Source organism: Amyelois transitella, chromosome 6 (genome assembly GCF_032362555.1).
Source record: "Amyelois transitella isolate CPQ chromosome 6, ilAmyTran1.1, whole genome shotgun sequence".
Classification (NCBI taxonomy): Eukaryota; Metazoa; Arthropoda; class Insecta; order Lepidoptera; family Pyralidae; genus Amyelois; species Amyelois transitella.
In genome coordinates this window covers 8,786,615-8,813,080 of record NC_083509.1, presented here as the reverse complement: position 1 = coordinate 8,813,080, position 26,466 = coordinate 8,786,615, and the positions used below count along the sequence as shown (strand labels likewise).

At 33.5% G+C, this 26,466-nt stretch overlaps 3 protein-coding genes across 3 annotated transcripts; all 3 read right to left on the bottom strand.

Moving 5' to 3' along the window:
* Positions 1–16: 16 nt before the first annotated feature.
* LOC132901857 (trypsin-1-like) lies at positions 17–2,842 on the bottom strand. Its single transcript, XM_060944759.1, has 5 exons — positions 2,791–2,842; positions 2,069–2,288; positions 1,133–1,379; positions 285–434; positions 17–169 (listed from the first exon to the last, which is right to left on the bottom strand). The coding sequence occupies exons 1-5, from the start codon at positions 2,840–2,842 to the stop codon at positions 17–19; spliced, it is 822 nt and encodes a 273-aa protein (XP_060800742.1).
* A 2,437-nt stretch (positions 2,843–5,279) lies between these two features.
* LOC106131097 (trypsin 5G1-like) lies at positions 5,280–8,181 on the bottom strand. Its single transcript, XM_060944758.1, has 5 exons — positions 8,169–8,181; positions 7,294–7,444; positions 6,501–6,747; positions 5,804–5,953; positions 5,280–5,432 (listed from the first exon to the last, which is right to left on the bottom strand). The coding sequence occupies exons 1-5, from the start codon at positions 8,179–8,181 to the stop codon at positions 5,280–5,282; spliced, it is 714 nt and encodes a 237-aa protein (XP_060800741.1).
* Positions 8,182–8,466: 285 nt separating this feature from the next.
* Positions 8,467–13,038, bottom strand: LOC106131096 (trypsin-7-like). The gene is made up of 5 exons (XM_060944757.1): positions 13,032–13,038; positions 10,312–10,534; positions 9,768–10,017; positions 8,935–9,078; positions 8,467–8,619 (listed from the first exon to the last, which is right to left on the bottom strand). The coding sequence occupies exons 1-5, from the start codon at positions 13,036–13,038 to the stop codon at positions 8,467–8,469; spliced, it is 777 nt and encodes a 258-aa protein (XP_060800740.1).
* Positions 13,039–26,466: the final 13,428 nt, after the last annotated feature.

Below are 26,466 nucleotides of genomic sequence, written 5' to 3'. Positions count from 1 at the left end.
ACTAGAAACTGTATTTTTAAACGCCGGCAACTTCTTTTATCCAGTCTCTTAATGCAGAAATGTTAATGAATCCTCCAGGAAAGCCTGCTTCTGCACAACCATTGCTAAATGTAATGAGCCCATATTGTACATTACTTTTTTCTTCTACAGCTGGACCGCCCCCATCACCCTGTGTAGAAATTTGTATATTACAGTTTGCTGTTAAAAATCTCACGAAAACATACATTCTGAAGAGATTTTGACAATGATTTCGATTTAAGTCAATACAAAAGACTCCTACTTACGGCACAGACACCTTTGCCACCTTTCTCGAATCCAGCGCAAAACATGCGATCCGTAATATTCACTAGATGTTTATATGATTCAGTGCAATATTCTTGTGTAGTAACAGGCATTGCTAATGCTCTTAGCGAGTTCGACAAAGATCCATTTTGCTAAAAAATACGTGTAAAATTAAGATTTGTCAGTGTTGTATTGTCACCTGGTGCGGGCAATATTGTATTTGCTCTCAAGTTAGCGTTTTTCAATTTCACCTATTTCGGTCGTCAACTGAGTAGGAAAAATATTAACTTACTTAGCCCAGAATTCAAGGATAATTTACAATAACCTGAAAGATGTAAGGGAAACCTTACGTCAAACGCATGATGAGTAAAGATATTATCTCAAGCGCTTGCGCAGCTCTTGGACGGACTCCCGGTCTCCTGGAACTACTGGACGGAGTTTGATGAATCTCGTTGGTCATAATAAACAACTCAAATCTGGGCAATATAGTTAGTTAGGGTCTGTTCAATTGGTTGCAAAATACCTGCCGGAGCATCGCCTGTTTCGGGCAACAGGCTAATTAACTTTATCAACCTTCATCGATCTTTTCACACAAACTCGTCGGTAATCTGACATGAACATTACTGATTTTGCCACATGTAAAATAATATTAACGATAATTACGTATATACCTATCATACCTAAATAAAAGCTCGGAGCATGATCGGTATCAAAATAAGTGACAAACGTATACGGTCAACAGCATATCAAAACGAATTTACTACAAATTCTGCTCTATTACTGCATTATAGAGTTCCATGCAGGTTAACTTGATATGCAGTTGATTGTATGTGTCAATGTTTTTTTTTACCATTGCTCCCCATCCAGTCACTACAATGTTGTCACCGGGTTTCAGCACGCTGTCGGAATTCGCCAGTTGCACAGGTTTTACTGTCGTACCGTCAATTTTCATTTTTCCAGTCGTTCTAACGAGTGCTACATTATAGTCAAGTTCTTCCAAAACAAAATAGGGATGATAAATAAGTGCTGAGACATTGTAAACTGTTCCACCTTCTGACAAATGTGTAGTGCCGACTTTTATTTGATAATCTTTGGTACTAAAAAGAATAATATAAGTAATAAAACAAACGGGGTGAGCTAAATAAAACCGTTTAAAAAGTATATTTAATCACAGTAAAATAAGGGATACAATTTAAACACATTGAGATAAAGACAGCGTTAACGAAAAATACCTATCGAACCTATTTATTTGTTTGCAGATCATTGTGTTATCTACCAAGAATTTTTATTTTATTACTATTCTGTACTATGTCTATAGGTTATTCTCTATTGCAGACAATAATTATGTAAAATTTTTTGACTGATGCTCTCGATACAGAACATTACTCTTAGTAGTGACAAGAGAAAGAGTGTAACTGCTGACTGCATGCACGTGATTTACACAAAGAGCCTTATGTTTATACTCAATTAAATTTTCATACACAATTTACTATAAACTTTTCTCTCTTCACTTTGTAAATTTCTTCTTTATATTCAAACTTAAATTGTGTATTATCTACTTCTCGTTCTCTCTCATCCTTGCGTGTTCCCAATTGCACCCTGCTATGCTTCTGAGCCCAGGCTCCGTTCAAATTGTAAATTGTTTACGAATCACTACTTTGGCATGTTCTTTTTTTATCTTAGTTCGTATATGCTTTACAAGTTTCAGATCTACTTGTTTCAATCAATACTATTAGAAATTGCAAAAAGAAAACTACAAATTAGAAATTGCAAAATGAAATCATACTCATTCGATGCTACACAATAACCGCAGGTGATGATATATTCTTCGCTGATGATGGATCCTCCACAATAGAAATCATCTGAATAAAATACACCCGCCTGAAATGGATACTGCTTTATGTCGACCTCATCGCCTCCAATTATTTCAGCGCTGTCCTCAGTTTCATGCATCAGAGGTATCCAAGGTAATGTGTTTCTTCCTCTATTAAAGAAGCCATTACTAACTGTCGATGCAATTATAAAGTTTTTAATAAATTAATAATATTTTACATACTAATACTATAAGCAGAAAAATGTATCTATCTGTAAACGTTCACTTCTAAACTACTGTAAAAATCTTGATTTTTTTTGGTCTACATTTAAACGCGTTTTTATTACTCATGCTATTAATCCTTATCAAAATAAATAATTTCATCAATAAGTACAGTTTATGTAGATAATATTTGGTCTTTAAATGATTAAAATTGGACGTTTGGTTTTGAAGTTGTGGTGAAATAAAAATATTACGATTTCTGCTGCACGGCCCGGGACTGCAGGCAGAAGTGACACTTTTGCCAGGAGCAAGACTTAGTTAGCCGCTTTGCGGGCGGTCCTTTAGTTAATTCTAATAGAGATATATTTAGGATCGGCTGTGCATCCGTGCGAAGCCGGGGCGGGTCGCTAGTATAATATAAACATTAAAATAATTTACAATATGAAAATTGAAAACAGATAACATAGACTCACCATCGAACAATAAACCCAGCACGACGACAAAACAAAATGTTACTTGAACCATTGTCACAATGTAAACTTGGAAACTTCACGTGAATATGCCATGCCTGCGTGCCTTTATATACTAACAAATTTATTAGAACATTTTCTTGAAATACCAATAATGATGGAATCTCAACATTTACATACCAACTTACATATATATAAAATATGGATGGATATACTTTCGCGATAAATAGGTACTTTGTCTATTCTTCTTTGTGACCCAAGGTGACAAACAAGCTTCTTCATGAGCTTATTTTTACCAGTGTTGTTTTATACTGTCAGTCCTTGTAAGAAAATATTTCCATTATAGTAAAGTAATAGCTGTGAATGCATTACTTCGCCCTTTGTCGGGACTTATTGAGAAAACAAAGACACTAAATCCGTTATTTTTATACTCTCCAACATTCATTTTGGATAAATATTGCAGCACAAACAACATGACTTTGGGCTTCCACTAAAAGTCCAAATTAACATACGTACATATGTATAATCACGTCAATATCAATTGCGGGGTAGACAAAGACATAACAGTTTTGAAAAGACTGATAGGCCACGTTCAGCTCTTTGCTTAATGATAGAATTGTCAAAAAGAAAAGTCCAAATTAAATAGTATCTTATAAATAAAATAACATTGAATAGGCAGTGTAATGTGGTTTCAATAGTACGACACTTTAGAAAACGGCCACCCTTTATCTCTATCCATGGATTACATTAAGGGAACTGTCCCATCACCACCCATGGCTCAACAACATTCCGGTTATACGAGCGAGCGCAGGAGTGCGCTGCCCTCGCGTCTCTAACAGCGCTCCCTTTCTTGACTCCCTACCAAATCTTAAAAGTGTGATTTAGTTGTGTCTTACTCACTCCCTTATCTAGGGGGATTGATGATACACGTTACGCCTCGCGTAGCCATGCCATCGTCGAATGATCTGTTAAACTGAAGACCGAATTTTCTTGTTTAAAAATAAAAATACTAAACACCATCTGGTTTAAAAGATTTCTTTCGTTGCCTCTCTCGAAGCCGATCCGAATCTTATGCTACCGATGTGCGAATTTTTGAAGCTACCTGAAGCTAAGGGAACTAACGGGCTGGGTACATTCATCTAGTGTAAACTTTTATGCTGGTCTTGATAGAATAACAAGAAAATGCGTGTGCCGTAGCATGGCACGCGCGAAAATCTGTCGCTGTCCCGTTTTACGTCATAATAAAAAGCGCAACGGCAATAAAAACGGCGAATACGCGTTGACTCTCTTCGCAATTTCGAAGATTATAAATGTCAAATGAAGGGGCTAATAAAACTGGAATTCTTATTTAAGGTGATGAGCTCTAATTCGAACCAGCGGAACGTGGCCCTGGTGGAACGGCTCTGTCTACCCAGTAGGTAAGGAAACGTGTAACTGGATGTGATATTAATGTACCTACTAGCTTTTAGCCGCAGCTGCGCCCGCGCAAGTTAAGTGCCACCTTACAATAAGCGACGAATTGAGCGTCATCTTCAAAAATCAAAGAATTAAACGCCATCTTCACGCGTGAATCTTACGTCCAGATTTTCACTTATTTATCAATTAGCGATATGACGTGGTAAATTTATAAACTTTCGGATATCCATTCGTAAGATTCTAAACAGTTCGATCAATTACAGATGAGCTTATAATTTTAAGCTTCTTTAAAATACACACACACAGCTCTCGGATTGGTCGATTTTGACAGTGGTAGTTTCTTTGTCGCTCATTATGGGCTTAACTAATTTCAAAACAGGAGCAACATTAAAACTTATAGTTCTTGTTTTTTTCCTGTGATGGATACTTAACATAAGCTGAATCTTAATTTAGGTCGTTGAGTGATTCTAACGTAAATCTAAAATGAATCAATCATTTTCACACTCTCGAGGACGCATTACTCAACTGATTTTGGTGATTTTTTGAAAACAAGTTCGGTACATACATAAAGATATGAAAATCTGTAGAAGATCCATTTTTTTGTTTTCAATTGATTAATTTTAGGACCACATCGACCATTACTTTCCTAAACTAAACGACTTTAGGTTTAATCTTGACATGGTGGGAATGAGACCCCCTATTGGTTTTTTAGATCAATAAATAACCAAATGTAATATTCAAAAAGATTCAGACGAATGGATAACCTATCTACTCGTTTTCGAAGTCGGTTAAAAATTAACAAAATCTATTCCCAGTGTTTTTCTTTATTTTAAACTAAATACTTGGTGCAATGATGCCAAAGTTTTATGTATAATATCCATTTGGCGTGAAGTAAAACATTTTCAATCCTAAAGGCAATAGAAAAGGGATTCATAAATTGATATTTACTCAACAGAAAATTTCGAACATTTTTCAAATAGCTCCGAAGAACAAAACAAATCAAAATATTCAAATTCAATATATTTATTTCATACAAATTATATTTGAATAAAGGATCTAATTCATTTAAACAATTGTTAAATTCCAGTAACTTCTTTAATCCAGTCTCTCAGAGGAGGAATGTAAGCGTATACTCCTGGGTAGTCTGGCAACGCACATCCTTCGCCAAATGAGACAATACCATATTGTGTTAGACTCTTTTCATCTACAGCTGGCCCACCTGAATCGCCCTGCAAAGTAATTTGGTTAATTTTTGTTTCACTATGTCTCCCACTATGTTTCCCGTTTATGATTCTTGTTACTTATCTTAGCTTAGGCAATAGTGAATAGACATTTGAGCTTATGTATTTCAAGCAGATTGAGGTCAAACGCACTCAGTATCTCCGCAACCTACCATGGTTACACATTCAGTTGCTTAAATGTAGTTTTTTTTTTGCAATGATTTCCCTCACCGTAGAACAGCATCGGTTAGCACTCAAACCAATGTACATAAATCAGTGAAGTAATTTTTTGTCGGGTACCTTATTCATTCAACCACCTAAGCTCTAAACGATATACATATAACGAATGTTTAATCTAACGATTTAAAACAATTTCGTACTTGACAGGCATCCTTGCCACCTTGATTTAGTCCTGCGCATACCATACGATCAGTAATAGGTGTTGTATCTCTATATGCTTTTGCACAAGATTCTCTTGTAGTTACTGGCACGGTGACCGCTCTAAGCAACTCCGACGACGTGTTATTTTCCTAAAGAAATATGTTTCATTTTAATATTTAAATCATGTATCAGTTTCAACGAAACATAGTACATTATTAAAGATAAACGAAACTACTGTCAATCGTCAATGGCCATCTTCTTATTTTACTCTCAGTTTTAATTTGAGTCGTGTCGTTTCCACTGAAATAGAACTATATATCCATATTTGGAGTATTTCCTCGTAATATTACATTTTTTTAATTTTAATACTTTCTATCTGTAAAGAAATCAATAAATATAACAGTTCCCAATTTGAACGTCGGACAAGGTTTTCGTAATTATTGTAGACAATGTGCTGTAATTATTTTTATACTCCATCTTCTTCTAGCCCTCATTAATTAAATATTTAATGTAGACCTCCTTCAACTGTGCTATTTTAGACAGTTCCATTTGCTGCCCGCCACCTTTATGACGTTATCCTTCTATCTCATGTGTGTGTTTACACCCTATATAAACGGAATTTGCAGCCGCGATTTAAATAAGAACATTAAAGATTGAATGGCATACTATCACGTATATAGAAAATTATTCTCTTACAGTAGTTCCCCATCCAGTGACTATTATATTATCGCCCGGTTTTAATACACTGTCAGAACTCGCCAACTGCACAGGTTTTGCTGTAACACCATTGAGTGCAATTTTTTCAGTCAATTTCAATATTGCTACGTCATTATCAAATTGTGATACATTATAATGCGGATGACGTATAATTTTTGCGATATTATGAACTTGTCCACCTTTGGACTGATTTGAACTACCAACTCTCACTTTATACAATGTGGTCCTGAAAATTAACAAAAAGAATATGAAAATGTACTTTAAAGAATCGGTTACAATTAATACTGGTTTTTTTTTTTTCAAAACCATGTCGTTACTTAAAAAACATCAATCTATATTAAAACTCTGCTGCTACAGCCCAAACCGCTTTGTCTGGGAATTTGAAATTTGGCATCCTTACGTGGATGCGAAGTTCCTTAAGTGGTTTAAGGGTGCATGCACTAAGAGAGGATTTCTCGAATGTCCACGAGAACGGCAATTGACGAGATTTTTTAATATATATCTTATGTTAACTAATTTTAAGAATCTCAATTATTGAAGTTTCATTCTTATGGAATTCTTTTTTAAGGCTAGCAACCTATCACAATTTTTAAATCTCAATTCTATGATCCATTCAGCTCAGCGTGGTCTTCTGATCTCATTGAGATTGTTGGCTCTGTCTACCCCGTAAGGGATAAAGACGTGAATATATGTATGTAAGTAATACTTTTTATTTAGGCAGCAATGTGCAGCAGTCAATATATAGTCTTCACTGATAATTGACCCTCCACACCAGGGCATGTCTATCAATGTCAAACTCGCTTGAAATGGAAACTGTGTTATATCAACCACTTCACCACCCACGATTTCATCGCTATCTTTAAATTCAAGTTCTTGGTCAAAAGAATCTGCTCTGTTAAAACCCAACGTTTTACCAATAGCTCCTGTAGATAACAAAGCAATAATTAGAGAGATAAATAAATGTTCTAACAAACAAGTAATGAAATGTACAAAATCTTTACTTTTACTTTAATCTTACTGTAAATTTTGCATGTAACGCGGTAGCATTTGAACTGTTGGTCTGATTTTGAGGAAATTTATAGGTGGGATCTATCAAAAGATTTTTTCAGTTCGTGGGACAACAAAAGGATGTAATTTACGAAATAACTTATTTAGTAAAATTTAAAAAGTATCAATAATTCGGATCTGCGAGTCTCATTTAAATACATAAAAAAATCCCACCAAGCCGACCAAAAAAAGACACTATTGAAAAATTAAGAAAACGGAGCAATTGTAGCTGAAAAATAACGAAAATAGGAAGCTCTGGAATCCTTTTTGTAATCAACCTTGCTGTATATGTAAAAAAAACTTGCTAAGGTAATTTCAGTTCATAAAAAATTATATTATGTTCGTGGTCCAAGTAATTGCGATTTAAATATATCTGGTCTAAGTCGGACAAATTAGAAATATTAAAATTACCATGTATAACTATAATTAACACTGTAACAAAAAATGTTTGTTGCAACATTTTTACACTGAATAGTTGTAAATTCATGAAATACTGCTTTATATTCATAACTCAACAAGTTACTGAAATATTTTGTTATTGTAAGTATGTAAAGTTATTTGGGATCGCAAATAATTAAAGGTATGTTATCATTTACATACTTATTACAAACATTATTGCCCCTGTACATACTTTCAAAAATACCTCTAGTACTTTATATAATCGACATCCTTTCATTTGTTTAATAATTTGATGGAAATGAAAAATTCTGTAAGTACATTGAAAACATTTAATAAATCAGTTGGTGTGGTTATTATAAGATTATTTTAAAAGTTCTATAGCCACATGAGCCTGTAAGCGATGGAGATAAAAGCCAACATCTCGAAAAACTGAAAGTTTAGTTTTTTAACAACGCATATAATGCAAAGCTTCTATATACAATAGTAGTTTATTTTATACTTAAATTCCTGTGATATTTTGTATCCAGTCCCTTAATACAGTTATATTAGTATAGCCCCCTGGTTTGCCTGGTCTTGCACAACCATTACCAAAAGATACGATTCCATATTGTACCAAATTTTTCGCAGAAACAGCTGGACTGCCCGAATATCCCTGCAAATTGATACATGAGGTTTATTTTGGATAGTTGCTTGCAATTCATTTAATCCTTGTTGTACCTCAAATATTTTGTTAATATTTAGTAGAAAATTAAGAAACCCAAAAAAAATATTTTTTCCCATTGTAATGTTCTTTCCGAAAGCAAATTCATCTCGCAAAATAAAAATTAAACATTTTTTAATAGCTGATGGCCACAATTTCGTTCGCCTGGCTGAACGATTTTTGTTATGTAAGATGCTGCATCAGTCTACCCCTTAAGGGATGAAGATGTGATTATAAATTATAAATAATATATAAAATTTCACCCACATAACAGGCGTCCTTGCCACCTTCAACAAATCCGGCACAGAACATACGTTCCGTAATAGTATCGTTGAACGCACTACTACAATACTCCTCTGTGGTCACCGGCACTGTAACAGCTCTGAGAACTTCGGAAACATTCCCGCTCTCCTGAAATACGACATAATCACGTGTATAGCCCTTGCGGGGTAGACATATCGAACAGGCTTGTAAAGACTGATAGGTCACGTTCAGCTGTTCGGCTTAATGATAAAATTGAGATTCAAATAGTGACAGCTTACTAGCCCATCGCCTGAAAGAAGAATCCAAAGTTTAAAAGCCTATCCTTTAGTCGCCTTTTACGACATCCATGGGAACGAGATGAAGCGTTTGTTTTCTTTTTTTATTGTGCCCACTTTTTTACAATATAAATACCTAAATATATTTAATGAATCACCTGACCCCGGTCCCGAAGCTTAATGGCAGAGAGTGCAACTGGGAACACGTCAATATAAGAGAGATACATTCTTTAACATAATGAATAAGTCCTCTTAAAATTATGATTTGATGGCGCTTCGATCTCGGTCGGGTCTTTCCCTAACCCTGTAGATTTTTTAAAAGAATCTGGTCATTAACTAACGTGTCAATTAATTTGAAAGCTAGAATTAGTTATAAAAGATCCTGACTGACTGACATCAATGCACAACCCAAACACTGGCTAGATATTAGAAATTTTGCATTTTGTGATCTGAGGGTGCACTGAGAGAATATCCCGAAATTCCCGCGGGAACGAAAATTAACGGGACTTTTCTTTCTACCGGAGCCGCGAGCGCAATATTCTTGTGAATAATTATACTTACTGATGTTCTTCCCCATCCAATAACAATAATATTTGCTCCAGAATGTAAGACACTTCCTATATCTGGCAACTTTACAGTTTTTATTGTAACTCCATTCAATGCAATTTTTTCTGTCGGTGTCCAAATAGAAATATCATAATCTAGAGTATTTTTGTTAAATTGAGGATGCATGGTTACATTTGAAACTGAATACGTGTAACCTTCTTCTGCATAGTAAGAACTGCCTACTCTTAATTGATAGCAACCAATACTGAAAGTGGAAAACGGTCAGTCATATTTAGATCAGCTGTTAAGCTTAATTAATTAGAATTGAGATTCAAATAATATTAATGAGATCTTATTAAACTTATTTAATTAACAAAACTAATTTAATAATATTCGTCAGCACTAAAGTTATACAATAAAGTTATACTCATATAGGATCATTTATTTATTTATTTAAACGAGTATAAAAATTGAAAAAAATGCAGGATGTATTGTTAAAATTAGTTATTCTGTAAATTCTGATACATTGAGGCTCTGTCGGTTTGCAGGCTATACTCACCAAAACATATGACAATGGCCGGCAGACAACACATATCTTTCACTCAAAATAGATCCACCACAAATTAACCCCTTCATATATATATGATAAACGCTGACTAGGTATGGATATTGTTTTATATCTACTACGTCTCCTCCCACAATTTCATTTGCATCACCGAGATAATCTTGCCAATCCAAAGATGTAATATTAAGATGATTTTCGAGTCTATATCCAATAGTTTCTGTAAGTGAAAGTTGACATAAGAAAACTTCATGTAAAGCGAAATACAAACATACATTAAGACACGGGCCCTACATCTTTCGTTTTATTCACATTCAAAGTCACTTGTGTAATTCGTAAACTCAGTATAATTTATGATTGTCATCAGTCATACACTATTTATGAGGTCAGGTTTTACACAAAATGACTCCCGTCTGACTTCCGGAAACGGAAGCTAATCCTCTCACTTATCCCACCATGGTACAACCCAATATTCACTTTCACTACAAGTTCTCTGTTAACAAAAAAATAGTACATAACAAAAAGCATTACTTATTACAGCTACGCTTATAACTAAGGCGTAACTTAATGTCACTTTCAACATGATGACTTCAACAAAATAAACATTAAAAGGAAAATTGCTTTATATATTGTATGTTTCATACTGAAATATTTTGTTTTTTTAAACAAATATGTAGTGTACCCATTCGTAGATTCATAAATATTCTAACATTCTGACTCATAAATCAAAATTATTTGACCTCATTACAACTTTTTAGTGATTCAACGTTAAGACAATTTTATGTGTATTTTACTCTTAATCCTGTGGCGACATCACTAATGTCACACACCAACTGTCAAAGCGAAGAAAATGACGCACTCAGCCAATAGCAGCGAAGAATCTAAATCGCGCAAACAATGATTTCACGGAGCTTGTTGGAGCGAAGTTTATTTATATTCCATTAAAATTTCCAGACAGAGATATAGACAAACAGAATTTCGCATTAATAATATAGGTATAAGTATGAATGGATAACGTTTCTATTCTACACATATAATTTCAGCTATTCAAATTCAAAAACAATACATGTAAACATTAGTTAATCAGTGATAGTCGGCAATTTGCGAGAACACAATCTAAGTCAGCTGGAGATTGTGCTTGTTTAGATTGCCTAGGTAACTTGGAGAGTTGTTATACCTGGTTTGTAACAAAGTTACAGTCAAATCTCATACTACTACAGCGAGTATGCAAGTTTTAATGCGAGGCGTGAGAGTAATATTGAATGGTTTTTGAAACTCCGCTTGCTCGTTATTTTGTTGATATGATGTCAAAAGTCTAAAGGGCGTTTTTAAAGTGTAATTTGTATTGATTGATAATCGATAATATAATCGAAACTTTTTCTGGCACTTCAGAATAGAATCCCTCCCTATGGATATCGTAATAAGTAACTATGTGATAGGCTTATAAACATGAGATTCCTCTTGTAGATAGGCTAGGAACTTGTTACTAGTTGAATCTCAATTCGATCACGTAACCATACAGCTAAATGTAGCCTTTCAGTATTTTCAAGACTTTTGGCTCTGCCTTCCCCGCAAGGAATGTAGAAGTGACTACATATATGTAGGTATTTATTTTTAAATATTACATTTTTTTTTAATCTCCATGAAGCTCCTTCCTCTTTAATAAAAACCTAAGAACATTTATCAACTTAAGAACATTCTAATCACAATTTATCAACATAAATCATTTAACTGTAACGTTGTATATTCAACGTTTATCACAATAGCAGCTGTATTACAGGTCTTATACAAAACAAGTACTTGATATGGTCTCCAAATAGAATAAACCCGAATAAATAATTCATTTTATGTCAACGTTAGACCAAAAACATATTTTGCAGTTTTATTTATAAACAGTTATACGGTGTTCGTCATAAATTAAAGTTAGATTCGTTCACAGCGCTAATAAAATTAATAGTTTGGCAAAAAATTGACACTCGATACTGTTTAGTTCGAATTTCAAACTGTTAAATATTAAACTGTCGTGGTCTTGTTCCCGATAAGGCTGTTTTTAGTGTGTCTTGTTGAAATTAGGTGCCTAGCAGGTCTCATATGGAACTATGTTCCTATTTTATATTTTAACTTATTTCTCTTGTTTCTTGTATGTACTTTAAGGCTTTACCATAAAAAAAATGTTATATGTAAAATGTAAGTGAAGCTTACAAAATTTTCAGTTCACTTCAATGGTAGATAAAAGAAGGGCAGAATAATTTTTTTTAATTAAAAATACAGTAAAAACATTTATATTTTTGTAGTTTACTCTGGGCGCAAGAGTTATTAAAATATTAACTTTCATTAAAACTGTTAATAAATCCGTTGTTTACTTGGCAGCTTTTACAAGCTGCAGGCAAATGTTTTCTTTAATATTAATCTAGTATCCGATGCTTCACAGTTTTGTTTTTGTTAGGAGTTTAATTTTCCGAGCGTGAGCCATAATCGCTCATACGGGAATTAATTAATTACCCTGCTTGATGTTAGGTATTTTTCTTTGGCGTTTAAAGGCAAAATTATTGTTTAAAATTGGATAGATAAACGTAATTTATTACAATGATGCTACGTACTTCCGAAAAGCTTCATATACACAATTTGTCTACCTTTAAATGCGATAAATACATACATAAATCATGCCTCTTTCCCTGAGGGGAAACCACATCAAACTACCACATCTTTCCACTTACCACGCATTACGCTTATCCCTGCATAATTCTTTCGCTTCATCCACATTCATAACTCTCTTCATGCAACCTCGTCGGTTTACATGCGATCATCTCAATTATTAGCTGATGACTGGAAAAAGTTCTTAACTGAGACAAACAATAGGTTTGAAGGATAGGATGTAATATTTAATGGTAATTGTCCATTGTGTATTCTACCCACATAGTTGTTTGCATAAAACTTATCTATTCGATAAGACTATTTCCATAAGGTCCGTCTATACTAAAAAGTTTATACTTATAAAAAAACCTTTCATAGTATATTTAATTGTGAGTATATTTTTTTGCGTTTTCATATTATCACGTATATATCTTTTCCGAGATAGACAGAGCCAGCAGTCTTGAAAGACTGATAGGCCACGTTCAGCTGTGGGACTTAATTATAGAATTGAGTATATAACTCTGTAGCTATTTATACTTGATAATAATGAATCCATCTCTTCTATCACGACTATCCTCAATCTAGTCTCACTCTTACAATCTCAACAAATACATCTTGCACTGGTCTTCGGTTTGGGTCTTTTGTAGGTATCTAGTAATAGGTTGAGGTAGCTAGTAATATAATAACTTACGTCAGCACCAGCAAACTCGTGGCAATCTTCGTCAGCGCAGGTAATTTGCCTCAACACAATCAAAGTGAGCCAAGTCTGCGGGATAGGACTAAATACAGTTTAGATTGCTTCGGTTACAGTGCACAGATGCGCTGGAGATATTAAATTTGATGACATCATTTGACATCGTGATGCACAAATGTCTTGTAGTAAATGGGAACTCAATGGCCTTGAATTTATGGTTATATTATGCAGCAAAATGTCTTAACAAATTTAGTTTTGGTATATCGTGAGCCGATTAGGAAAAAGAATGGAATGACAAGCCTGAGCTTTGAAGCAAATGGGTCCGGGGTATATAAGTAGTTTATTTATTTATTTTTATTGCATTTTCCAAGGTCCATGTTAAACTGAAAGAAACGAAGAGTAACTGTAATGTCAATTTAAATAGATTTATTTTATAAAATTTCGACCAAGAATATGATTGTTCGTTTTCTTGGTATAAAACAGATCATTCTGTAAAAAGTGGCTGTTGCGTTTGACTAAGTATTTTAGAAGATAAATCAAGATTAATGGTCTGTTTTATGCCAAATATTTTATTCGCCTATGAGCAATTATTATTTCTAAGAAATCGCAAAATTTTTACTGTTTCTGTTCTTTATATTTTAAGCATTTTTAAAAGACCGCTTTGTTTGATATACATTTTACGAGTAATATCACTATATACAGTAGAAACTACAATTGGGATTTTTGTAGTTTTTATTATATTAATTTACGTACATGCAATGTGATTCCCGGCACCAATATAAAATAGAATGTAATTAATCCATCTCTTTCTTATGGATGTCGTAAAAGGCGACTAAAGGATAGGCTTATAAATTTAGGCTTCTTCTTTTGGGCCATGGGCTAGAAACCTGACACTATTTGAATCTCAATTTCATCATTGAGCCACAAATCTGAATAAGACCTTTCAGTCTTTTGTCTTACCCCGCAAGGGAGATAGACGTGATGATATGTATGTATTTATGTATAATTAGCTACACAATATATATGTTTGCAAACAAAAGGACGTGTCGATCCATTACGGCGAAGTGTCCCGGTATCTCCGAACCAGTCCTCATCAATCAATACATGCGTGTTAACTTGCGAGTGCACTTGACGTTTTGCGCGACCCCTCACTTTGTCCGGGTTTTTGTATTTTGCGAATGTGTTATGAAAATTTGGCCTACTTTCGCTAGTATGACATACTTTTCAAACCTCTCTCTCGAAAAAGAAAAATAATGCATGTGCCGGTAGTTTATAATTTTATAGGTATTTTCACATATATATCCCTTGCAAGGAGACAGAGCCAACAGTTTTGAAAGGACTGAATGACCAAGTTCCGATTATAGAAATAGTCGTCTACAAGAAGAATCACCAGTTTATTATCCTTTCCTTTATTCTTAAGTGCAGGTAAGGATACGGGACATTATGTTTAGGTGCGTATCTAGCAACTTAAATACTAAGAAGAGAAATAGAATTCGTCTTCTATGAATAATACCAAGCTTTGCAAGTTCGATAAAATCGACTGTTGATCAACTATGGTGAAACAAGGTGACCACGACTAAGTGATTCTAATTTCGTTGACCACCTTAGACAATAAGCGTGACAGACGACTTAACGTGCCTAACACAGCTTATCTTCTTAGCTTCAATCAAAACTAGAACAACCTAATTAATAACTTACTGAACTAGATTGAGAACTATTTAAAGGTTCTCTTTTATTTTTTAAATACTATACTTCATATCACAGAAATTTACCTAAGTTATTGAAAGAGTCAAAATATTTTTTTACTGTTAACGATTTCGTGATTAATTTTATCACTCTTATAGATCACTTCTTTTCTTCTATAATGGGTCTATTTATAATGTTTGTACACAAAATTTTAGATTCTTTTATTCATGCAATGCATTAACATGCTGATTTCTGCTTAAGTGAACTATCCTATACGTTAACTCGTATAGGATAGTTCACTTAAGCAGAATTCACTTTGCTCGAATTACTTGAATGACAGAAATCAGGTAATGCAACGCTGGCTTTGGCATAGAAATCTAACAGTAAAATTACAGCAATTTCAAAAGCTAGAGCGGTTCGCGACAAAGTCATTGCAAGCACGACCGTAAACCTCAAGATATCAAGTCGTTCAAGAACACGGAGAAATAACACATTGGAGAGCAAATGTTCATAAATATACTCTGAAAATAGATATACGGTACAAATGACACAGATTTCTTTTCGGGACTATTTGCTCTTTCTGCCCCGTAAGGGATATAGACGTGACTATATGTATGTATGTATACACAGATTGAGCTAGCTCCAAAATGAGTTTGAGATTTGTGTAATGATATAATTCTCTAATACTATCATCATTTACTTTCGCATTTATAATATTAGTCGGAATTAAAAGTACTTAGTTTTTATTTAAAAAAAAAAAAACCCTCCTTCGCTCGTAGTCGAGTAAAATGCTATGCATAAGAATAGAATACATTTATTTTCAAAATTTGATACGGGGTATCACTTATTGATGTCACATCACTAAAATCTAACTATATCCACTACCGCTTCCAAAGCGCATGTGTAGAAGAAGCGGTGGAACAAACTACACTGCAGCCTGCAGCATTATCACCGGACGTCAATTTACAAATATAGATCTTTTTAAATCGTGGACGAATGCACATTTATTACATTAAAAAAAACAACAATTTTCATTCTCCAGTAAGGTTTTACTCAATGTGCAAGCCCGTAGCTTGAAAACTGGTATTACTTGCTGTTTCCTCGACGACATGTATTTAGATAATCTTGAGAAATAGATATTATAATGTTTTTGTATGAACAGTATAAACTTGTTTTTTTTATTTTGCTATTAACGTAAAGTTTTCTGAGGAAAAGTCGCTTATGATACTAGGTAGGTATATTTAAAGAATATATCATCGCAGAAACAAAATAATTAGTAAGGTTTTGTAACAGTGTCATAATTATACAACACTGGTTTTCATTATATTAAAACTAGCTTTAGCAGCTGCACTGGTATTAAATTCAAATTGTTTTCACCATACATGTGTGTGCGTTTGTAACTTCTTTCTCTTTCCTCTCTTTGCGTAAAGCTACTAAACGAATTTTGATAAAAATTTGTGCAACGGTAAAAATAGCTTAATTTTACATGAAACTCGGTCTAAAAATAGTAAATAACTGATATTAATTGAAATATTATTCAAATTAATCTTGAACTCTGACCAATTATTCCATTAATAAATTACTTACTAATAAATTATCAAATGCTTACAGAAAATAAGCAGTTACTCATATTTGAATTAAAATACGGTAAATAACAAGATATTAAATTTTAGTTGTTGTAACATACATATGTATAATAGTCATATAAATATGTTTATCACGGATGATAAATAAACAGGTTTAATAAATTGGTACCTTAGATTTATATACGGTATTTAAATAAAAATAATAATGTATTTCCCTTCTTGTGTAGGCGATGGGCTAACAACCGTCCCTACTTGAATATGCCCTTTAAGTCTTTCATGACTATTGGCTCTGTCCACCCCGCAAGGGATATAGACACGATAACATGTATTATATATATATTTGCCTTAGTATGATACCAGTACCTGTACTGATAATACCTGTTAAGTTCATTAAAATTATACTGATATTCAATTTCACAAAGCTCCGATACCATACGTGTCTCACAATTAATACCGGTATTTCTTAAGGTATTAATATCGGTACTAACTCACACTTCACTAAGTCTAAAGTGTAACTTTATGTGGGAAAGACGTACATATTTATTCTTCGCAGTAAATAAACAACGCAATAATTTAATTTGACTTTACATTAAAACATTAAGTGCTTGGGTATCTAGTAATATTTATTCAACCTGTTTGTTCATCCTGCGAGGGACTAATGTGTAGTGGGCCCTTTGAGAGCAAAAAACAGATAGAATTAGTAAAACCGGTACTAAATAAATGTTGACTTTCTGTTTGACGACAGGACTCTAACACGTGTTACCATTTCATTTACATCGGTTTACGTAGTCTCACATTATATAATTATGACCATATATTATGTAATAACTATCTTATTTTTTTTTATTATGGAGTTTAGTCGTGTCAGGAGCATCGATGTTAGCATTATAAAGGCGAATATACAAGTATATTGTAGTAAGTATATATATATATTCGAATATAATGTTAATGGCGTCTTACGAGGGAAGGTCCGAGTTTTTCGACCAAGTTGGGGACGTTTTGTTAAAATATTAAGTATATTGATGAGCATATGAAAAGATTTACCTATAAATAGAAGATAAAAAAAAGTATGCGGCGTCATGACTAGTGTTAGGCTCTCTGACCACGCCTCTGGAAAAGTGACATGACCTGATCATAAATAATGCGCGTCATTTTAACGTGGTTCGTAACCTGAAAGTAATAAAAAAAATCCAGTCGAGAATTGGAAATTCAAATAACAAATTAGTTCCTGTGTCATAATTGAAATTGAAAATTTCCGCCAAAAGTCAAAATCTAAATTTTGTGATCATACAGTTTCTTTTAATGCCTCTATCATATAATACTTCGGCCACAAACTAGAACGCCGGAGCCGATTAATTGGTTCAATTGTTTGAATCAGTTTGACATCACACGAACAACCAAAGACAAAGTTTGTATGCAAAAGTCGCCGTTGAACTAACTCGCCGATTAGATTTTCTGTGTAGAGTTAGTATGGATCGTGCTACCTTAAATTTAAAATCTTCTAAAATTATATTCTTTAATTCCTTTATAATAATTAAAATACTTATAAAATTAAAGAGCGTTATGTCAGATTTATGATGATTTACGATCCTCAATTAATGTTTTTTTTTTCAATATCAAATTAATAAATATACCATTGAGCCTATACACACAAAAAAGGTAACGCATTCACATTTTCTAGCTTTCATTACCAAAAGTGCCTTTATCATCATATATCCTACAAGTTTATAAACAACATGATGAAATTCTCAGCAATCATTTTCCATGTTATTCAAAAACATAATAAACCTTTGCAAATATAGTTGCTTTTCGTTTTACTATAATAGGCGGCGATTTAGCCAGTACGTGCAACATTCGAAAAGTGTAATTGTTGGCGCGTCACGACTGCATTCCCTGTACAGCCGTGGGATAAAGTTCAAAGGGTACATCTGCTATCAGACCTTTGTATCTGTGGCGGTGGTCTAAGGCATGAGAGAGAAAATACATTAAAAGAAAAAAAAACATAAAATCTTATTAAAGTGGTTTTGTTTGAATTTTTTTAAATAAACAACATAAACGGCTTATAAACTATGTATGTGTTTATTATTGTATAAATTAATATTAAACCACAATATTTATTTTCCAAGTTTCTTAAACAAAATCGTTGTTAAATTGGCAAAAAGGTTGACTTCTATTGGGATCTTAGAAGTGAGATCCTCACGTTAACGTTTGGTACTACACTCTGTACTTCAATTGATTTAAATTTGACGTTCTATTTAAAAAATATATTTAAATTTTCTTAACTTATTCAATTCAATGTATATTGTTTAATTTTGCTTCCATATTTAATATGACAAAAATATTGTTTTTTTTTTTTGTTTTTTACTTGTTAATAATTACAAAAAGACTTAAACGATTTTGATGAAAATGGATCCGAATATCTAAAGTTGGCTTTTATTTCTTAAAAGCTTCAGAGTAGCGCACCTATAAAGAGTTCCCGGAGAAAAGTCTAGTCTTTGAATAACTTAAGTTATTTTATCTTATGCCTTGTAGCAAACGTCACCTGAAGACCCAGGACTCGCAACAAAGGAGCAGAGAGGAGGTTGAACTTCGGCGTGTGATATTTTCCGAAGTTCTGATAACCAAGCGAATACTCAGATAATTCCGACTTACGAGGAACTTTGTCCCGGGAATCACCCCGCTCTATTAGTACCTATCTTTAGAGTAACAGTGGCAGGGAAAAGTTATATGATCAATGTGTTATAACTTTTTGTTAGCGTAAGTACAGATTATGGAATTGTAGTTTTTTAGAAAAGAGAACTTTTTGCCGCTGACCGTGGTTGGTATAGCGACTATTGAGAAAATTTGCAAATAATATCACTGGAATCTGGAGATGGTGACAAACAAAATGATATGCGTTTCATCAATTAACGCTAATTTCACCACTCGAAGTAAGACCAAACAAAATGGTCTCTTTTTTGCTGTCTTTTTTAGAACCTAAACCACAAATACAAAATTATAATAACTGACTTAAAATCTTAAGTATAAGTAAGATATTAATTTATGTATTTAAATATTATATTATACTACGGCATGTGTAAGTGATTGACAGTAATACATTCTTCTAGTATGTTTGTTTCATACACTATTGATTTTCATAATTTCACACATACGGTTTGGTTCCTGGCCAGCATAAACAGCCAATGAAACTATAAGACTCCGCCTTTAAAATAGGTTATAAGAATAAAAACAGTTAAATTATCTCAATAACAACATACTTAATTGACACAAAACATTTTTCAAGTCAGACAATGAGATTAAGTCAGACTCGTCAAGTTTCACAGAACTTCATACGTGCAGACATTCACAATGTCATTCATTAACTTCGTTTAGCACCGACTCGTTGGAAGATTTAATTTCGCTCGTCTAGTTACACGGTTTGTTGTGTATCGTTCTCAAAAAAATTTTCAGCGCACATTAAGAAATTTTTTAGGCGATGGGATAACATCTTTCCACTGTTTGAATCTCAATTCTTTATTAAGCCAAACAGCTGAACGTGGCCTATTAATCTTTTCAAGGCTCTGTCTACTGCGCAAATAATATTGACGTGACTATATGTATGAATGTACTATGCCTATTGATTGGTTTTTGATCAATTCAGACAAAACAAGATTCAACAAAATCTCTCTGCCTGAGGCAGATATACATACATGAGACCATATATGAGAAAAATAAACTCAACCCAGGTACAAAAAGCCTAACAATATTTGGATGGATTTGGATTTTCAAATCGGCTTTTAACTTACTGCTAAACAGGCAAATAAATCTTAACTACTTATATTAAATTTTAGGGAGTCGCAAGTATGAATGGATTTAAACCATAAAATTGAACTTCATAGATAAACAACATATCACACAAAAACCATAAAATATAATCAATTGAAAAAAATGCTAGCTGAAAATATTTGGCAATGGAATACAAATACAGAGTATAACCCATGTAAACATTTAACAACCAATATCAATATTATTACTTCAACTACTTTAATAAATTAACATAATGCATGAATTTCATGATGTTTAATATTTCGGTTCAATAAATTCGACGAGTAGGTAAATTAAAAACGCTGAAAGCCGCATTAAAATGTACATCGTGATTAACAAACTTTAAGTAAAAATAGACTTTTCTGAAGTGTTCGACTGATATTTTAGTAGAAGCATTTAAAAAAAAATTGCACTCATTGATAGACTTTCTTTGGTACTCTTCTAAGTTTTTTTTTTTTTACCGTTTACAGAGTGATTAAATTTCATACGTTAATACGTTAATTAAAACGACGAGGATATTTCAAATAATAGATAAATGTCAACTCATTATCAGCATCATACTTTTATTTATCTTATAATACATATTTAAAACAGTGTCAACTTTATTAACATATCATTTATAGAATCAGTGCAATTGGAAACATGATCTGAAAAGAAAAAGGGAAGGAAAAACACCGTTTTTTTGCTAAACATTAACAAAAAACTAATTATAATCGCTTTAATTTCCTATACGCTAGCAATAAACTGGTAATTTATTTCACTACACGTTATGTAATTAATTATGTTTATCTAAATTCTGATCTTCTAGTGAAAAAACGTTCCCCGCAGGGTCGGGCCGTCACCATCAATCAAATGATAAGGTCACTCAAATGGAGCAGGTGGCTATTGTCACCACTGGTATTTGTATTCAATTTCGTAGTCAAGTAAACGAACGACCTATTCCAATAAAGTTTTTCTTGCGATTGTCATGTAGGAGTCGTGAAGCATATGATGTTGTATCTCCTGTACTTTTGCTTCGGAGATGCGTAATTACAAAACCTAAAATAGTTTGACCTAGTTGCGCCCCGTTTTGGGAAGCAATCAGGGTGATTTTACCACTATCCCAAGTTCAAAATCCTGGGATTTCGACTCTGGAGTCAGAAACCAGGTATTGAACGTTTGAAGACTTGGCCTCACTTACCCCGGAAGGGTAAATAAAGTAAATTACACTTCTGTCTGTCTGCGTGAACTCAGCGACCCTTCAAGGGAACATGCAATTTACCTAACTTTTCTTACTCTGTCTTTGTCTTACTCACTATATCTCTTGCGATGATAAAAAAATATCCCAAGTTTTCTCCCTCCGCAAGAGAATCTGTCTTGAACAACTTACCTCGTAATTGATACAAAAAACTGTTATGAATATCATTAAATCCATTAAGAAGGCACTTTTATATTCTAAGATAATTTACCTCACTGAAATTTGACACTTTTCGTTACTTACCGAAGGTTAAGTAACATATAACACATAGATAAGTTACTTCTCACATAACAATGAAAACGAAGGTGAGAACGAAAAAAAACACGTATTGAGTAAGAAATTGCTATTGAAACTTTACTCATTGTCTTAGTATTGATTATTTTCAACTTGATTTACGGAACTTATTGTGCGTTTTTTTATATATTTTCTAACGACGTACTTTACTCGCTTGAATATTGTTGAAATCCCTTGAATTTAAAATATTTTCTAAGTGAACCCTCAACAAGCTCAGATCAAAATAGACAGCCCACTTTTGAATGAAATAGGACCATACTCTGGCAACCCGTAAAGTAATTCTTTAACTTTCCCGATCACATTTTCATTTATGGTTTGAGAATTAATATCCTCAATATTTATAATACTTATTTTATTACTTGATTTGAAATAATTGCAGCGTGGCAAAAAAAATTAAACAACTCCATAAAAACTGAACGACAAACTTTAATCCACTGATTGTTAGAATGCGAATCGATAAAAGAGAAAAATGTAGTCTACTAAATTTGAGTTCAGTGCGGACTCGGCTGTATTGGTGCAATAAACATCGATATCCAGCGGATATAACAATCGGAATAATGCCCTGGCTTACATGGAGCCATTCCTCGCATTAAAACTTTACTCTTACCAATATCCGCTATTTGTAGCGTGGGGAGACACACGTACTGAATGAATCGGCAATCAGTATTGTTCACAATTATTATTGACAATTATTATTGTCAAATGACCATAATAATCGTCAATTCAATAGTCCCTTGGTCGCCTTTTACGACATCCATGGGAAAGAGATCGAGTGGTCCTATTCTTTTTTGTATTGGTGCCGGGAACCACACGGCACGGTAAATAATTTATAATTAAAAAAATCCGTTATGTATCTCCGAGTGGAAAGAGGTAGTCTCTGCCTACCCCTCCGGGAAAGAGGCGTGATTTTATGTATGTATGTATCTCCGAGTTTGCTATTTTAGTAATCCCGTCATGTAGTATAACTTTTGAATATTGGTGAAAACATTTAAACCTCAAACATTTATCTTGCAATAATTCATTGTCATATTTTCATGCTGGGGATTTGAACCTCAATAATTCAAAAAAAAACAAATCAAATTTTGTAAGGTTGGTTTTTCGACCCTTATTTCCTATCTATTCATGGAGTAAAATACCATACCATAAAATCTTTATTTGTGGTGCTTCCTAGAATTGGATCTCAAACCACCTCCGATTTTTTTCAAAACTGAGTATGCTAAATACCGGATAAGTAGAGAGATGAATGTCGGAAAGCCGATGCAAGCACAGACGCAGGGTATACTGCAAATACACACAAAGATGAACAAATCAGTTCGTGAGGGATTGGGACAAGACCATAATGCACTAAGCACCATTTGATTCACTATTATAATACATACATAGATGTTAAAGAAACTAGGCGTCAGTGTGTCACAGCGTTGGCGGACGCATATTAAAATTGATTGCGTTTTGTACAATCGAAACCGAAGTTTGCACAAATTAAGTTCGCGAATGGCGGGAATCTGCACCTGTGGCAATCAAATACAATTTGAAACCACTGCAGAACTTTTTCATTACGGCTATTAACGTCTTAGTCTTTTTCAATTTCATGTTACATCCGATATCCGTATTAAATTTATTGAAGGGTTTGAGTATTTGATGTTGTAATTAAAACACACCTCTTTCGTATGGAATTTGGCTTGTTCTTACATCCTTTCTATGATAAACCCATAAGCTATATTTGTTGTGTCGTGAAGTAAGATGCGAAGCGCAAACGCATACAAATTATCAAATCACCCCGATTTAATAATTTGTATCCTCTTTCTTGGCCCATTAGTCCACATATTAGTATTTAGTATTTTATATACTTACGGCACAGGTATGGCGAACTTTTATGAATGATTCTACCATTGCTTTTTATGTTGTAAATTCTGAATATCTAGTATTTTGCTTAGTAACTTACGAAATTATCAGTATACCTACCTGCTAAATTGACTGTATCGTAATCAGTCATGTATTTCATTTTCAAATTAATACTTGTCGGCATTAGGCATTTTAACCATGAAAAATCCATTGGAATCGGTCAACTAAGAGTACGCCTTCAACTATCAATTTACAACAATTATATTGATGGGTTACCTTGAAATCGATCCTATCATTATTTAAAAAGCCCAGTTTCTATTTCATGTCCATAACCTTCTTGGAAAAGGTGCCGGATGGATGGAAGGATAGGCCCTTCCAAGAATCTATTATTAAGTTAATTTGTTACTTACCAAGTTCGTAGTATTTTGTCTTACTACGAGTATAAAGTTATCAAACAGGTATGTACGTACATGACGTGTACTTTCTGTTAAGATAAAATAGGACCCTTTCTTCCTATGGTTGTTGTAGGAGGCGAGTAACGCACCAATACCGGAAGTATCAAAGTCTTTAAAGGATGGATGTCACTAGGTAACCTAAGCAGTCGAGTTACTTCAATACTAACAATTAGTTTCTTTTATTTTTGAATTTACCGAAGTCCCGGAAACTAAAAGCTGGTTCTTTGTTTAGCCTTGCCTTTGGCGAATTAATTGGTTTTCCTACAATGAAAATATAACACGGATTTTTTCATTCGCCGTATAACAAGATTGGTCGGGTTATCGATATTCCCTTGTTAGCTATGAAATATGTCCCAATTTTCCCCGAAACTTCTGTGCTCGCATGAAGTAACTTCCAATTAGTGCCTTCAAAGTCTGCCTTAATAATTTCGTGTATGTAGATATTTTATTCCAAGACTAAGGTTTAATACAATCACGAATTGAGTTATTCGTAAATATGGATACAATCGATTACAAGTAACATGTTATTTAACAAGGGTTAGGCTAATTAATTGGGATTCTTCTTTTAGGCGATGGGCTAGCAACCTGGCACTATTTAAATCTCAATTCGATCATTGAGCCTGCTGAACTTGGCCTATCATTCTTTCAAGACTGCCTCTGCCTACCCCACAAAGGCTATAGATGTCATTATATGAAGAATGTGATATTCATTCTCGAAAATTATCATAAAGCTATGAATACAAGAGCTCCGCTAACTTCACCTTTGACACTATCCATACAAACTATTTGCATTATTCAAAACGGCTGGTCCCTACCTGTGTTATCTTAGCACTCAAAACTTGGAATAAACAACTTGAGTTGCGCCAGAAAATAATATAACTTTAAAACAAGTTCGACGACGTCATGTGAAACCTGGGGATTATACGTGTAGTGTGTATGTGGCTTTATAAAACTACATTGTTAAGTCACAGAGCAAGGAAACTTGTTTTGTTCAGTAAAACGTGAATTTCACGATAAACTTCTAACGACACAGATTTTGAGAGATTTTAATATTTCAGACACATATCAATATACCATATTTGTATAACTTGTGGTATAGACTGTGCCAATAGTCACATATAAGACTATCAGTTGTAAGAGATTGCAAGGAGCAAAACAATTAGTATTAAATGCTTCGTTTTAAAATTAACGTTTCTAATATCTTATTTGCTAACACAATTCTTAAAAGCCGATTTGAATTCATATAACGTACGTGGTCACTGTCAGAAGCCTCAGTCACCATAAAGATTACATCAAAGATGACTTCTTTACATTTGGTAAAGTACATTTTGGCAATAAAGTATGTTTTTGAAACAGAAAACTTTTGTTTTTCATTATTTCTATTGAATTAAAATTCAAAATTTGCACAAATTTTGTCATGGTTTAGATAATTCATTAGAGTTTCATCTGACCTCCATGATTTTATATTATTGGATTTTCCTAGATAAGATGACATTATATTCTGTACAGGCTTATTTCTCTGTAACAGTAGTTTCACAAACGATAATCAGTGGTCGTTGTTAGCAACCGCTCTTTTGATTAGAATATTTTTGTTATTCAAATAATGTATGGTTCAAACAAATCACTACCTACTTGATCACTGGTTCGACTGTATAATAGGTAGGTAGTCGGTACCGGGTGCTATGAGAAAATTGTATGTTAGGTGTTTATTGGCCCAGGCCCATACACACACACCATAGACGTAAAATATTTTCGAATATTTTCGAATATTTTACGTCTATGGTGGGTCAAAGGTCTTTTTATATGATGTTTTTAATTTACTTATTTGTAAGGAAACTATCATCTATAAAAGTACATTATGAAATCAAAGTAACCTCCCCGCAAATATTTGTTTGATCTCTTTATTTTCAAACTTTATTA

Coding starts and splice junctions, on each gene's coding strand:
- LOC106131097 (XM_060944758.1), bottom strand. Junction 5,954..6,500: donor TCACTGGATGGGGAACTACT/GTAAGAGAATAA, acceptor ATATTTCTTTAG/GAAAATAACACGTCGTCGGA. Junction 5,433..5,803: donor GTGGCAAGGATGCCTGTCAA/GTACGAAATTGT, acceptor ATTACTTTGCAG/GGCGATTCAGGTGGGCCAGC.
- LOC132901857 (XM_060944759.1), bottom strand. CDS start 2,842: ATGGTTCAAGTAACATTTTGTTTTGTCGTCGTGCTGGGTTTATTGTTC. Junction 2,289..2,790: donor GCTGGGTTTATTGTTCGATG/GTGAGTCTATGT, acceptor TTGCATCGACAG/TTAGTAATGGCTTCTTTAAT. Junction 170..284: donor GTGGCAAAGGTGTCTGTGCC/GTAAGTAGGAGT, acceptor ATTTCTACACAG/GGTGATGGGGGCGGTCCAGC.
- LOC106131096 (XM_060944757.1), bottom strand. Junction 10,018..10,311: donor GGCCATTGTCATATGTTTTG/GTGAGTATAGCC, acceptor TTCCACTTTCAG/TATTGGTTGCTATCAATTAA. Junction 9,079..9,767: donor TTGGATGGGGAAGAACATCA/GTAAGTATAATT, acceptor GTCGTATTTCAG/GAGAGCGGGAATGTTTCCGA.